At 34.0% G+C, this 15,467-nt stretch overlaps 1 protein-coding gene across 2 annotated transcripts in view; it reads left to right on the top strand.

Annotated features, from left to right (window-relative positions):
• Positions 1 to 15,467, top strand: part of TMEM168 (transmembrane protein 168) — a 31,349-nt gene that overhangs the window by 9,615 nt on the left and 6,267 nt on the right. For both annotated transcript variants that reach the window (XM_047849286.1, XM_047849287.1), the window contains exons 3-4: positions 10,728 to 10,870; positions 13,444 to 13,718. In XM_047849286.1, the coding sequence (XP_047705242.1) occupies positions 10,728 to 10,870; positions 13,444 to 13,718 (418 nt within the window). The remainder of the gene's footprint in view (positions 1 to 10,727; positions 10,871 to 13,443; positions 13,719 to 15,467) is intronic.

The raw sequence follows: 15,467 nt of genomic DNA, 5'->3' as shown, positions 1-15,467 counted from the left end.
ATTGACCTATGTTTAACATTCTTAAATGATATTGATACTGATAGCTTTGTAACAATATAATATAAACCCATTTTTTCATATCCTTTAGTGGATTTCCACTGAAAAAATAGTTCCATTGATTGGGTGGGGGCAGACCCAGTGTAGCAGGAAAAAAAAAAAAAAAGGAAGAAACCTTTTGAGGAGATTGGTCAGCCAAAGATAGGATCAGTGAAAGTAGAGGTAGCTTGAAATCAAGGGTAGCTAGGAGCAAAAGATAAGCACCTGGACTAAGATGATAGTCTTCCCTTTAGCACAGCGATTTTCTCCTAAGATCTTGTTGAGAAGTAAAATTTAAAGAGATCTTGAAATAAGTTGATGAGATGTAGAGTTGAATAGTGTTCTGATGTGGTGGATAGTCTGAAAATGTTAAAAAGATATTGAAGGAATAAAGGGAGCAGATGAAAATGTAGGATGATGGGGTTTATTGAGTTAATGACCTAGGAGCATTTGGAATTTATAAAACAGTTTCTAGTAGGTTTATTTTTTAAAGCATATTTTTTAGGAGTCAAATCTATGGTTATTTTACTACTAGAGGAGTAAAACCAAACAAACAAAAACATGAGATTTAGCTTCCTAGGGGAGTACAGTTGTAGCTTGGACCCTAATTTCCAAAAATGGGCTTGGCCACTTTCTTATTTTAAGCTTTTTTGCATGTTAGTTTTGGGTTCTGTTACTTTTACTTACCTATAATATAAAAATTTTTCTGTTAAGGAAAAATTTGCATAGAGTATTATTCATCTTTTTTAGTGTATAATTCTGTAGTTTTGACCAATACATATAGTTGTGTGACCACCACTACCACAGTCAAAATATAGAGGAGTTCAGTTACCCCCCCAAATTCCCTTCTGCCCCTTTGTAGTCTGTCCCTTTCTCAACCCCCAGGAGTTGACAACCACTGATCTGTTTGCTCTCCTTAGACACTTTCCTTTCACAGAATGTCATATGATGAAATCATACAGTATATAGCTGTTTGAATTTAGCTCCTTTCACTTGGCATAATTCATATAGATTCATCTATGTTGTTTATATTTATTCCTTTGTATTGTATTATATTTATTCCTTTGTATTGCAGCAGTGTTCCATTATATTGGTATCTCACAGTTTATTCATTACTCACTTGAGTGATGTTGAAATTAGTTTTTGGTTAATATAAAGGTTGCTGTAAACATTCATAGGGTTTTTTGTTAAACTAAATTTTTATTTTACTTGGTGTGGGATTGCTGGGTCATGTCATAAATGTGAATAATGGGGGTGCTATGGTGGCTTGGTCGGTTGAGCATCTGACTCTTGATTTTGGTCGGCTCAGATCATGATTTCACAGTTCATGATTTTGAGCCCCGCATCGGGCTCTCTGCTGTCAGTGCAGAGCCAGCCCCAGATCCTATGTCCCCCCTCTCTCTGCCCCTCCCCTGCTCACGCACACATGCGTGCAGGCTCTCAAAAATAAATATTTTAAAAAATAAAATAAACATGGATTATGTTTAATAAATTATCAAAATGTTTTCACAGCAGCTGTACCATTTTGCATTCTCACCCGCAGTATATAGGAGTTCCAGTTGCTCCACATAATAACCGGTGCTTGGTATTGTCTGTCCGTTTTTTTTTTTAACCATTCTAATAGGTGTGTGGTGGTAATTCATTGTGGTTTTATTTTCAGTTACCCCAGTAACTGTTGATGTTAAGTATCTTTCTTGTGCTTGCTTACTATACTATGTCTTCTTTGGTGAAGTACCTGTTAACATGTCTTGGCAGCTTTTAAAATTGTGGATTGCTTGTTTTAAAAGTAAGTTCTGAGAATTCTTTATCTATTCTAGATAGAAGTCCATTATCATATATATGACTTGCAAATATTTCTCCCAGTGTGCGGCTTATCTTTTAACATGTTTTCTGAAGAGCAGAAGTTCTAAATTTTGCCACAGTCCATTTTATCAGTTTTTTCTTTTAAGAATCTTTTGATGTCATGTCTAAGAAATCTTTGACCTCACTTGAATAGAATCTTAGCTAATCCTACATGGGTAGCTTGGTTTTTTGTTTTTCCTTAGTTTTACTGAGTTTAATAACATTGTCAGAATGAGTCAGTAGTATCATTCTAAGTCATTTACATTAAAAATCTGGAATTTTACCATTAACTTCTGTTGTGTTCTATTCATAATCTCATTCTAACTTTAAAATGGAACATTACAGCTGATGTTTCCTGCAATTTGTATTATGTTCATTGAATGTGCTATTTACTTTCCTCTTTTATCCTTTTTTTTTTAAAAAAAATAAGTCAATAAGACAGACTTACACAGTACCACAACATTTGGTGCTAGTATTATTGCTCAGCTATAGGCTTTTCAGAAATTGTGATAATTCACATAAGGATAAAAGGGGAAGAAAACATCCAGATACCCAAGGAAGTATACCCCATGGCTCACTCTTATGTTTAGAGATTCTCTCTCATTATCATTCACATGAGATTTTATGTGCCTTTCCTTGCCAACCATTGTCATTTGCAGATTCCATGGGAGTTTGAAGCAACTTTTTGTAGAAGCCTTTTGACTCAAATCAGAAAAACCATAATCATAGTTGATTTCTCTATAGGAGAAACAATGGCAGTCACTGGGTATGACAGATGGAACAAGATCAGCCCTGCATTTAAGGAAGGGATGAAATCCACAGATGTAGCAGTTTCATTTCTAGCAAGATGGCAGGATCAGCCATATTACTTCACTTGGCTTGGGGAGCAGGGAGTTTTCAAATCTTCTGCCAAAACTAGAAGTGCACATGTTTCATAATTTTTTGTTTTGTTTCATTTCTCTTCCTAAAGTTTTGAGCTATTTTCGTCTAGATGGCAAAGGGTGGGGGGGGGGGGCACAAATTCTTTTTAGCTAGAAAGCATTCTTTTAATTTGATGTTTCATCATTTCTGCCAGAACATTGTGAAGCAGGAGTACTTTTTTTTTTTCTAAAACACCAACAATGGTCCTAATTTTGTTTTTCTTGAAGTAAAAACAAAGTATTTCATCTTTCCCCTGGATGATATTCCAGCTTTGAAAAATCTTTAAAAATTTTAATGACCAGAGAGAATGTTTTCCATTTTAATAATAAGACTTACCATTTATTAACTGTTTTCTATGTGCTCTACACCATTCTGTGTACTTTGTGTGTTCATTTAATTCTCATGACACTCTGAGATAGGTACCGTTATGATTCCCATTTCATAGATAAGCATGATTGAGAGGTTAGGAAACTTCCTCAAGGCTGCAGAGCTGGTATGAATCCAGGCAATCTGCCTTCACAGCTCTTAACCACTTTACTTGGTTCCATATATTTTTAGAGTTGGAAATGAGCATAGAGATTATTTAATCTCTTTATTTTGCCCATGGGAAAAGTAAGATTCAGTAGACTGAGTTTGATTCCCATACCACTGTTGCTTCACCTTTATCAGGGTGGTAGTGAAAAAAAATGTCTATTTTTGCTGTTTCTATTTTGAGATACTCAAGAGAAGAAAAAACATAAGATTTCTAATGCATTTATAGAACTTTAACTCTACATCAATATCTCCTATCAGCAATAGTCATTTAGATGAAAAAATAATCGTCTTTGAGATTTCTGTTGGCGTGCTCATAATGACTTCATTTCAATTTGAAAATGCTTCACTGCAAATTACAGCTACCATTTATTGTACTAGCCATATTTCACATATTTCTGATCTGTAATATAAGCTCACAAAATAAATATTAGTCCCCTTTTATAGATTGAGACTCAAAGGTTAATTAATTTGTTCACGTACACACAGATGGTACATGGCTGAGCTAGGATTGAACCAAAGTCTAACTAACTCCAAAGCTTGAGCCCTTTCCACTAGGCCCTATTGCCTCTGTATAAAGAAATCACTTGACTTTAAAACTGTGAAGTAGCTTTCCTAATGTTCTTAAAATTTCCTGTACTGAACACATTTTTGGAGGTTGCCTATTATTTCTTAAATATGGGTTTGTCACATTAAAAGGCATAATACCTCCATTAATATAGTGTTTCTTAGTTGGAATTCCATTTTCCTTAGATTTCCATGGATACTGTTTACTAAATCTGGTTTACTTAATGTGGCTGCTACAAAAATACCTCTAAATGTTAATTTTATCTCTTATGTAAATGCCATATTTTAAAAAATGAAATTCCAACATTGATATCTGTATATTGCATAAAGAGATTTGGTTCCTATTATCTGAGAAATTTTATGATATGAAATGGTTGAATATTTTGACCATGACTTGAAAGCCTAGCTGAATAGAGAATAGCTAGTTACTACTTTTATACAGAGGATATTACTTACAGTTTATTGGTCTGCTAGTATGTTCAGATTCTATCTGCTTTAAAATTTGAATCATGTCCTATAGTTTGATAGTGTCCATAGGGTGATTTGGAGAAACAAAGCCAGAAAAGTACCTACACTTAAAAGTTTTCATTGGGTAAGTTGATCATATTTATTACAGGGAGTTGTTTAAAATATAAGAATATACCAAGAGTCACAAATGCCTTTTAGGTTGAAGCTGTAAACGTTTCCATGCCAGTAAAATTGAAGCTTTCTGAAAATGGCAAGTGGCTAAAACATCCTAAATATATTTTTTCTCCCCTTGGACATATTTGCCATCTGTGAAGACTGCTAATATTTTTGTGTTGCCAAACTGCTCACTTTTATTTGTGTATGTTATCTTGATAGTATATTTAATACTGTTTTTTTCTAAGCTTGCTTACTCAAAATAACCTAATAAAAATGTTTAATGATTTTTTTGTTAAATTTGACTTTTAAAAATTAATGACAGTTTAAAATTACCAGTTTTCTAAGATTATAAAAACAGATCATCTGTTGTATGCAAACCATCTGTGATCAGTAAACCTCTAAATATCTGCTTATTTAGTTCTATTATATTAAATATTATCAGTGTTGTATAACTGACATGAGACTGTTGAATAACATCACTATCAGTTAACATTTTAATTGGAATTTTAAATTATTTAATAAGGCTTCCTATTTGAGGTATACACAGACTGGCAATTGAAGTTTATCATTACTGTAGTCCATTGTTAAATTATAAACTGTTCAATGCAATGCTTTTTTCTAACGGTAAAACTATATTTTCATTTCACAATAAAAATCTTAGATTTATAAAATTCTTTAAGGTAATTCAAAAGAAGTCAGTGATAACCATTGGTGTTGTATACACATGAATATTTAAACAAAGGGTAGTCTCTACCCTTGACAAGATTTGATAAATAAGGCCAAACTTAAATATTTCTGGGCCAGCGTTTGGAAATGGAAATTTCCATTCTTTTACTGTAGGAAATAGGAAAGATGCGGAGATAGCAAGTTAGTAAGTAGCCTTAACTAAAGAAAAATGTTTTGATTAAACAAAATGAGAATTGAACAATTTTTTTTTTTTTTTTTTTTTTTTTTTAGAGAGAGAGAGAGCTCCTGCAAGCCAGGGAGGGGGAAAGGGAGAGGGAGAGAGAGAATCTTAAGCCTGACATGGGGCCCTATCTCAGGAACCATGACATCATGACCTAAGCCAAAATCAAGAGTTGGACTTAAGAGGGGCGCCTGGGTGGCGCAGTCGGTTAAGCGTCCGACTTCAGCCAGGTCACGATCTCGCGGTCCGTGAGTTTGAGCCCCGCGTCGGGCTCTGGGCTGATGGCTCAGAGCCTGGAGCCTGCTTCCGATTCTGTGTCTCCCTTTCTCTCTGCCCCTCCCCCGTTCATGCTCTGTCTCTCTCTGTCCCAAAAATAAATAAAAAAACGTTGAAAAAAAAAAAAAAAAAAAAAGAGTTGGACTTAAGAGCTTAACCAGCAGAGCCACCCAGGTGTCCCAAGTTAACATTTTTTGATGGTATAACATTCTCTTACAGTTTGCAGTGTCAAAGTTTAGTTCCCAACTCTAGAATATCAAATTCCTTATTTATGAATTATCTTCAATATGTATTTCTGTATGTCCTGAAGTTTCCTAGTAACTTAGTACAAAAAGGCTGCTTACACACCTGAACTTCTCATCCTTCTAAAATCTATCCTGATTTTAGGAAAAATGTATAGGAAATTTTTTTTAAGAGGGTGATTTTTTTTTGTAATTCTCTTTTTTAAATCCTTTAATTATGTCTGTATAGTAAAATAAATAAATCAACATACCTGCAAGAATTTTGAGTAGACCAGTTTTATTTGGCCAGAACATTTTTTTTTAAGATTTTTTTTAATGTTTATTTTTGAGAGAAAACTAGTGGGTAAGAAGCAGAGAGAGAGAGAGAGACAGACAGAATCTAAAGCGAGAGAGAGACAGACAGAATCTAAAGCAGGCTCTGTATTGCCAGCACAAAGCTGGATGTGGTGCTCAAACCCATGACCCATGAGATCATGACCTGAGCTCAAGTCAGGCAACTGACTGAGCCACCCAGGTGCCCCAAGCCAGAACATCTTTTAATATGTGCATTAAATAAGTGAGACAAATACCGTATGATTTCACTTACATGTGGAATCTAAACAAATCAACAAAACTACAAGACTCTTAAATATAGAGAAAAAATTGGTAGTTGCCACAGGGCAAGTGAATGGTGGGGGTATGGGCAAACTGGATGAAAGGGATTAAAAGGTACAAACTTCCAGTTATAAAATAAGTCACAGAGATGAAAAGTATAGCATGGAGAATATAAATAATATTGTGAAAATGTATGGTGATAGATGGTGACTACACTTACTCTGGTGAGCACTGAGTAATGTATAGAATTGTCAAACCACTGTGTTGTACACCTGAAACTAATATAAGTCAGTTTCACTAATAACTGACTAATGTAAGTCAATTATATTTCAATAAATTTTTTAAATGCCTCTAAAAAAAAGAAAATGTATGCCTTTAGGCAGCAATGCACTTTCCTTTAGAATCTTTACCATTATTTATCACAGCTGCTTCACATAATCCTGAAGGTGTTTATGACCCTTGCTATAAATGGTAACATAGTGAATTAGTTTCTTATATTACCATCTTGATCAGAAAAGTACAAGTTACATAAAGTTAAAGGTAGAAATAATAAAGTTGTCATATATTGGTCATGTTATTTAATAATTATTTTATATGAATGGCTGACAAAATGTAGAAGTAATCCTTTGATCAATTAAACCCCTGTACACAAAAGATTTTTTGTTATACTGGAGCAACATATGCAGTAAATGTTTGGAAAATAAGAAAGAAATGAAATTATTAGTATTTGTAGATAAGATGACTACCTGGCAAACCGAAGAGCAAACTGAAAAATCAGGTGAAAATGCTGTAGTAATAGTTGTGAGAATTGTACTGCATCTTTAACATCGTAAACTCTCTCATAAAAGGTTGACTTTGTTGATAGAATTACCATTAACCTAGCCAGTATAAAAACTATGTAAATTCTCTTGGAATTGTATAATATAGGTACTATAAGAAGAAATAAATGGTGTATAGTGAGAATATATATGTTTAATACTATTCAGGTAGCAAATAATAATGTGTAAATATAAAAAAACAATCAATATCCCAGAAGTCAGTAATCAGAAAATGCAATAGAAATCATTCCACTCATAGAACAAACATGTGGTGCCTGAGTGGCTCAGTTGGGTAAGCATCTGACTCTTGGTTTTGGCTCAGGTCATTATCTCGCAGTTTGTGGGTTCAAGCCCCATGTGGGGCTCTGCACTGACAGCACAGAGCCTGCTTGGGATTCTCTCTGCCTCTCTCTGCCTCTCCCCCTTGCTCATAAATGCTCTCCCTCTAAATTGATAAATAGGCTTTAAAAAAGAATAATAAACATAAAATGCCTAGAAATAGATTTAAAAGAAACTTATGACATTTTTACAAAGAAATAGAAAACTCCAATGAAGGCTTTGAAAGAAGACTTGAATAAATGAAAATACACGTCATACCTTCTGGGATAGTAATACTCAACACTGGGCCCTGTGGACATGTTAGTGGAGGAAAGTTTAAATCTGAACTGCACTTCTATTTCCATCAAGAGGAGCAAGTCAGTCTAGAACTTCAGAGGTGGGGTCTCTGGTAAATTACCTCCCATTTTAAGATGACACACTGAAGGAAAAGTGTGAAGCTGTGTACATTACAGGGTGCTCATGAATTTGTATCCTGACCTTGTGTTCTGTTAGTGATGGGACCTGGATTAAGTGGTCCAATCTGGATTAAGATATGTAGTTGTAATAGCCCCAGCTCCCTGGAAGGAACCAACAAAAATCCTCTTGGAAAAAGTGGATTATTCTAGGCCTGAAATTAGTCCTATAATTATATGTGTGTGTGTGTATTTTTGCATACAGTGTTCTGCTCATAAATATAACCAGGGACACACACACATGGTATCAAGAGCAAGAAACAGCAGGACCAACAGACAGATGACCAAAAAGTCTTGTGATCATGGAATTCTCAAACACAGAAAACCATCATATTTACAAAGCTGGAAAAAGCAAAGATAGTACATAATGGTAGGAAGTTGGAAACTATAAAATAGTGACAAGGCAGACTTAAAAATAGCAAGTTTTAGAATCCTAAAAATACCTGAAATTAATTCATTGCGCAAGACTAACGTTAGATAAAGCTGAAGTGAGCATTAGTGAATTCAAAGATACATTTCAGAAGAAGCTATGCAAGAAGGAGCACAAAAGAAAAATAGGGAACACACAGAAGAGTAAGTCTCAAAAAAGAATACAATGAGAAGGTCTCTTTTATTAGAGTCCCAAAAGAAAGGAGGAAATAAAGGCCAAAGGAAATATTTGAAAGGACAAAAAGACCAGTGGAACAGAAAAGAGTACAAAAACAAATCCCAGAATACTTGATTTATGATAGAAACATCACTGTAGAATAATGTGAAATGGTTGAGATTTTTTGAGTAATTCAGTGTACAGTTAGAAAAAAGTGAAGTTGATTATAATCAAACAAAAATCAATTACATTTGGATTACAGGCCAAAAAATGCAAAGGTCAAGATAATAAAGCCTTTAAAGGGTAATGTAAAATAATCTTGACCTTTGGGTGGAGAAAGATTTACACAAAATGACATTACAATTAAAAACATGCTAAGCAAAAAACAGCATTAAGGGGAGGAGGAAGGCATTTGCCATATATCCCAAAAAAGTCTTAACTAAAACATACTGAGAGCAAAACAAAGCTGTAAATAATAAAAAGGCAGTCCCATGGAAAAAGGTGCAAAATAGTTAACACTTCACCGAAGATGAAACTTAAATTATCAAAGGGATTTAAAATAATACTCAGAGAACTGAATACTTATTCTGGTTTTATTACAATAGAAAATTAAAAGGAATCTAGCAATAGGGATTCAGCTAATTAAAATTTTATACATATGATAGTAATGCCATTTCTTCTTTACACATGATGTAGAATTTATTAATAGGCTTACAATATATTAGAAAGTTTACAGAACATTATCCTACTTTGGTAAAAAAAAATGAATATATATATTGTGTGAAGTCCGATAATATTTTAAAAAGCATGTGTAGAGGACAGTACTTGCAATGATTTTAATCACTTATCCTTTTACTTATTTGTGTTTTCTAATGTTTCTAAATTGAGCATGTACTATATTTTATGTAATTGAGAACACACAATGTACCAAAAATAGGGTATCATATCTGTTTTTCGATTATGGGAATCACCTATTTTTTATTAAAATTCTGATGGAATCAGTCATCTGTTAGCATTAGAAAAATGTGTGTTCATGCACAGAAGCACAGAACCGTATATAATATGTCCAGCAGCAACATAGAAAGAATGTGGAATAATATCAGTGTTGTAAAGCTGTAGATCAGGACTGAGTGACTGTCATCCTTCCATTTTCTTTTCACTTAAATGGGTCCTTTATTTATTTGTTTATTTTTTATATCAGTGACTACCCAATCTTGCCTCTTTTTAATATTTCTTACTGCCTGCCTTTATCTCTTTGGCTTTTAGGATGCTTAAATACCCTTTATATATGACATATTATGTATATGCATATTTATAACATATGTAATATATATGAATATATTTGTAATATATATTACACTCTTTTTTTACAGTTTTGTATTTACAGTCTAGAGCTTTTAAAAGGAAAACTTAAAAAGTTTAAATATAAGAATGGGGTTCATTTTGATAGCTTTAGAATCTTAAGTTTTCTGTAAGATTTTACTCTCTTAATTTTGGACTTTTCACAGGAAAAACAAGCCCTTTCTAAAGTAACTTTTCTGATAAAGTAATGGAGTATATTATTTGAAAGGCAGCTATGCTCAGCACTACCACCAATGCTTGAGTATGTTATTTGAAAAGTGGTTAAGAGCATGTGGTTTTTAACAGGAAGGGATTTGTTTTCTGGCTTTTTGTGTCATATCAAGGAGGTTACATTTGTGTTCTCTTTTTTAGTTTGGGTGGGATATTACCTGACAAATTAAAAAAATATGTGCCATATTTGCTTTGCCACAACTTCCAGGAAGCTTTAAGATTAATTTAGATTTCATTGCTCATCCATATATACTTCTCTGCTTCAACTTCTAACTGTTTTTAGGCTATTGATTGTTCTTTTAATCTTTTTTGGAAATAGGGAAAATATATAAATATGCACGTATATAAATATATGTACATATGCACACACATAAGTGCAGTCACACACTGTATAAACATGCTGTTTTAAATTTCTTTTAGACAACAAATGGAATCTTCCTGAGCATGTTTCTGATAGTTTTACCATTGGAATCCATGGCTCATGGACTCTTCCATGAATTAGGTAACTGTTTAGGAGGAACATCTGTCGGATATGCTATTGTGATTCCTACCAACTTCTGCAGGTATAGTAATCTAGTATAATTTTCCTAATATTTGTATGAATATGAATATAAAATATGATAGCTCATTTTTTCAAATGTGTAATATTTTCAAAATATAATACTCTTGCAGTTCTTTTTAATTTACCCCAAATGTTTAAAAACTTGTATTTATTCTGGGTAATGATATAATCTTCAGGGTCCAGTTAAAAAAATTTTTTTTATAAATGTGATTAGCTTATATTTGAGCTAAAAATGAGAAGATATGATTGTTCTAAGAAAAGGTCCTACCCTTTCTTGTTTAGGAAAATGTCCTGTGAAACAACATGGTGAAATTTAATAGAATGTATACTGGACCTGAGAGCCCTAAATTCTAGTTCTGTGTTACCCTAGGCAAATCACAACTTCTCTGAACTTCAGTGTCCTTATCTAAAATGCAAACAGTAATACCTATTCTTCCCATTTAGAGGAATGCTATGAAGAGCTAATGAGAATATGAATGCAGAAACAGTATGCCCGTTGGAAACTGGCATACAAATACCAGGAATTCAGGAAATTGGCAATGAAGTTAAACATACTTGTTTGAGGGGTGCCTCAGTGGCTCAGTCAGTTGAGCATCTGATTTTGGCTCAAGTCATGATCTCATGATCCGTGAGTTCAATCCCCACGCCAGGCTCTGTGCTGACAGCTCTGAGTGTGGAGCCTGCTTTGGATTCTGTGTCTCCCTCTGTGTCTGTCCCTTCAGTGCATGCACACACTCTCTCTCTTTCTCTCTCAAAAATAAGTAAGCATTAAAAAAATTTTTTAAACATACTTGATTGTAGTTTTATTCCAAACATAATTCTTGTCCCTAAATGTGTAGCAAATTGGTTTAATCTGTAAAAATTGCCACATTAAAATATTTTTCATAGTTAAGTACCTTGGAAATAGAAAAAAATAGTTCTTTGCTTTTTTTTTTTTAATGTTATTTATTTGTTTTGAGAGAGAGAGTGTGTGAGTGTGTGTGCAAGGAGGGGATGGGTAGAGAGAGTGGGAGAGAATCCCAAGCAGGTCCTGTGCTGTCAGCACAGAGCCTGACCTGGAGCTCAATCTCACAAACCAGTGAGATCATTACCTGCGCCCATATCAAGAGTCAGATTCTTAACCAGGCACCCCTCTTTGCTGTTGATGTGTTTTGACCACCAAGTATTCTTCATACTTTCCATGGTGGCCTTTAGGGTGGGGTAGGGGGAAGATTTGAAATAAAAAATTGATTTCAAATATTTGACATAAAAACCAAAAATAGACTATTTGTAGTAAACATTTTCCTCCATGTTAAAGGCTTTATAAAATTGCAAATTCTTGGGGCGCCTGGGTGGCTCAGTTGGTCGGGCTTCCGACTTCGGCTCAGATCATGATCTCACGGTCTGTGAGTTTGAGCCCCACGTCAGGCTCTGTGCTGACAGCTCAGAGCCTGGAGCCTGCTTCGGATTCTGTGTCTCCCTCTCTCTCTGCCCCTCCCCCGCTCATGCTCTGTCTCTCTCTGTCTCAAAAATAAATAAATGTTTAAAAAAAATTGCAAATTCTTTGAGAAGTAAAAGAAATAGATTTAAAAGGGTCCCATAAAGAAGTGACAGCTCAGCAGAGAGAATATGTGGAAGTAGTAATTTGCACAGATTTTTATTCTAATTTTTGTTAATGTGTTGCTTATTCTTTTACTTTTTGATTGCTAAGTGTTACAAATACAAAATAAGAACAAAATGCCTTATTATTTTAATGAAAACTAGTGTTATTTGAATATTACTGATAATACCTGCAGCAAAATGTAAAGTTTTCAAAATTACTTAAATTCCTTTTCTGGATGGGAGTGATGATTTTTTTTTCCACTTCAATATTGATATTATTTTGATTCTTGTAGCCTTAAGACTTGGTTTATCCTCTTTACTAGAGTACCATTTTATGTTTGTTCTAGGATCAGATCTGTCTTTAGTTAGTGTTCAGTAGTATAAGGCAATGGACCGAAATTTTAATAATTGTTTTAAAATGCCATTTACTAACAGATAATTTCTTCTGTCATTCATGTTCCTTAAGTTAGTAGAACTTGAATGCATTTTATAAAGACTGTGTCTTTTTTCAATATAGAAATAAAAAACATATTGCTTCCTTACTTTGTTAAAATTTTTTTCTCAAGGAAAAAAGTTACTTCGTTATAGTTCCCATGTGGGTGTTCTTAAAACACAGGGTAAAATCAATATAATCTTGCTTTTAGAAAGTCTTATTCAATTATCAGTCATTTGGGAAAAGGATATGAGTATAGAACAAAGAAAGTACTATCAACATTTGGATATCTTTTCCTAGCTTTCAGTTTGGTGATTGTTTTAATTGTTAAAAATGTAACTTTTAGAAACTAGCCTTTGATGTTCAAGCTTAATTCTTAGCACTGTAGGAACTTTAGAAAAGATGATAACTAAACGGCACGATTTTTAAAAATCGTGCCGTTTAGTTATCAGCAACTATTACGATTCTTAATTATAAATGAAGAATAAGAATGTAACATAGAATGAACATTCTTTAAACACCAAAATCATCTTTTTTTTTTTTTTTCTTTTTTCCTTCAGTCCTGATGGTCAGCCAACACTTCTTCCACCAGAACATGTACAGGAGTTAAATTTGAGGTCTACTGGCATGCTCAATGCTATCCAAAGATTTTTTGCATATCATATGATTGAGACCTATGGATGTGACTATTCCACAAGTGGACTGTCCTTTGATACTCTTCATTCCAAACTGAAAGCTTTCCTTGAACTTCGGACTGTGGATGGACCTAGACATGATACATATGTTTTGTATTACAGTGGGCATACCCACAGCACAGGAGAGTGGGCTCTTGCAGGTAAATGCACCTCTGGCAATTTCACTTTTAGGAAGATAGACCTATTTGTGGAAATATACCCTTCACACTCAAACATTAAATTTCCAAAATTCTTCATTTTCTACTTCACAGTTTACTAAGTATACATAGGACTTTTTTTTTCTTTAGCATACCTGTTTAGCATAATATTAATAATCTCTATAAAGGTTTTGAGAATTATGTCTTGTATTGATTAGAAGAAAAAAGATCTGCTTAATCTGAGACTTATTGTCAGTTTCCCTTTAATGTATTTTCAGAATTATTAAATACAGTTACATTTTTCAGAAGCTGATTAACTTGACTAGTAGTTCTAAGTCTTTAAATGTTATGGCAGCTGATTTCTAAGTCTTTAAATGTTAGTTCTGCACACATCCAGTTTTGTTTATGTTAGAAAGCTCACCAGGATTTTAAATAACAGGCTAGGTGATATGGTGGGAGTAGCACTTAGGTCAGGAGACCTTGGTTCTGGCCCTGATTTTGCCACAACAGTGTTATTTTTGACAAGTTACCTAACTCCCCTCAGTTTCAGTTTTGACATCTGTAAAATGAGGGAGTAATCCTAAATCTCCCTGCCAAGGGTAAAATGAGATCTATTTTATATGTAAATTTGCTCATTGGGCTTTCTAACTAGATTAGAGACCATGTAAGTCATGGGCTTTGTTTTATGAATTATTTGCACCTAGCTCAGATCCTTGCATGTACTAGGGATCCTTAAGTAACTGATAGATGGATGAAATCATTGAATCAATCATGAAAAAGAGTAATTTTCTTATTTTATGTTAGAAATAGTTCTTCTAGAACTTAATTATATCCTGCCTTTTCTCATAAATATTATAGATGTTTTATACTAAGAACATGTACAAATAGTAAAATAGTGGGGCGCCTGGGTGGCTCAGTTGGTTGGGTGTCCAACTTCAGGTCAGGTCATGATCTCACTGCTCGTGGGTTCGAGCCCTGCGTTGGGCTCTGTGCTGACAGCTTGGAACCTGGAGCCTGCTTTGGCTTCTGTGTCTCCCTCTCTCTCTCTGCTCCTCCCCTGTTCTCTCTCTCTCTCTCACTCTCTCAAAAACAAATAAACAGTAAAAAAAATTTTTTTTTAAATAAAGTAGTAAAATAGACCTAACATAAGTAGAAACTGATGTTCAGATGCAGGACGTACATAAACAAGTATTGTGGAAGGACAAAGGCAGAGCTCCCAACACAACTCCAGAAGAAAGGGAACAAACTCAAGGTTTAAAATAGAGCTGATTTTAAACCATCATGGTCTTACTAATTTCATGCCAGATTTATAACCAGGGTTTTATCATAAAAGTATTGTAATTTTTAGTTTTACAAGTAAATATTTAATAACTTAATGGCTGTCTAGGAGTAAAGGCAAAATTTATTGGGCACATTTGAAGCACAGTTACTATGCTTGGTACTTGATATACGTTAGATTTAATCTTTACTTGAAATACTTTGAGGTAAGTACTGTCACCTCTGTCACTTCGTTTTTCAAAGAATAAAATGAAAGCTTAAAGTTGTTATCTATCTCTGGTCATACAACTGGTAAGTGAAGGCACTATGATTCAAATCCAGACCTGCTTTGCCCATAAAATATGTTTTTCCCCATTGTACCATGTGCTGCCAGAGACAAAAACCATTAAGGTAGAGAAATTGCATGTTTTGGTTAAGTATGTATTTTTGTTAGCATCGTTCATCCATTTTTGAAATACTGTAGAAGAGGGTAGT

This window comes from Prionailurus viverrinus, chromosome A2 (genome assembly GCF_022837055.1).
Source record: "Prionailurus viverrinus isolate Anna chromosome A2, UM_Priviv_1.0, whole genome shotgun sequence".
NCBI lineage: Eukaryota > Metazoa > Chordata > Mammalia > Carnivora > Felidae > Prionailurus > Prionailurus viverrinus.
This window is presented reverse-complemented; position numbering and strand designations above follow the sequence as displayed.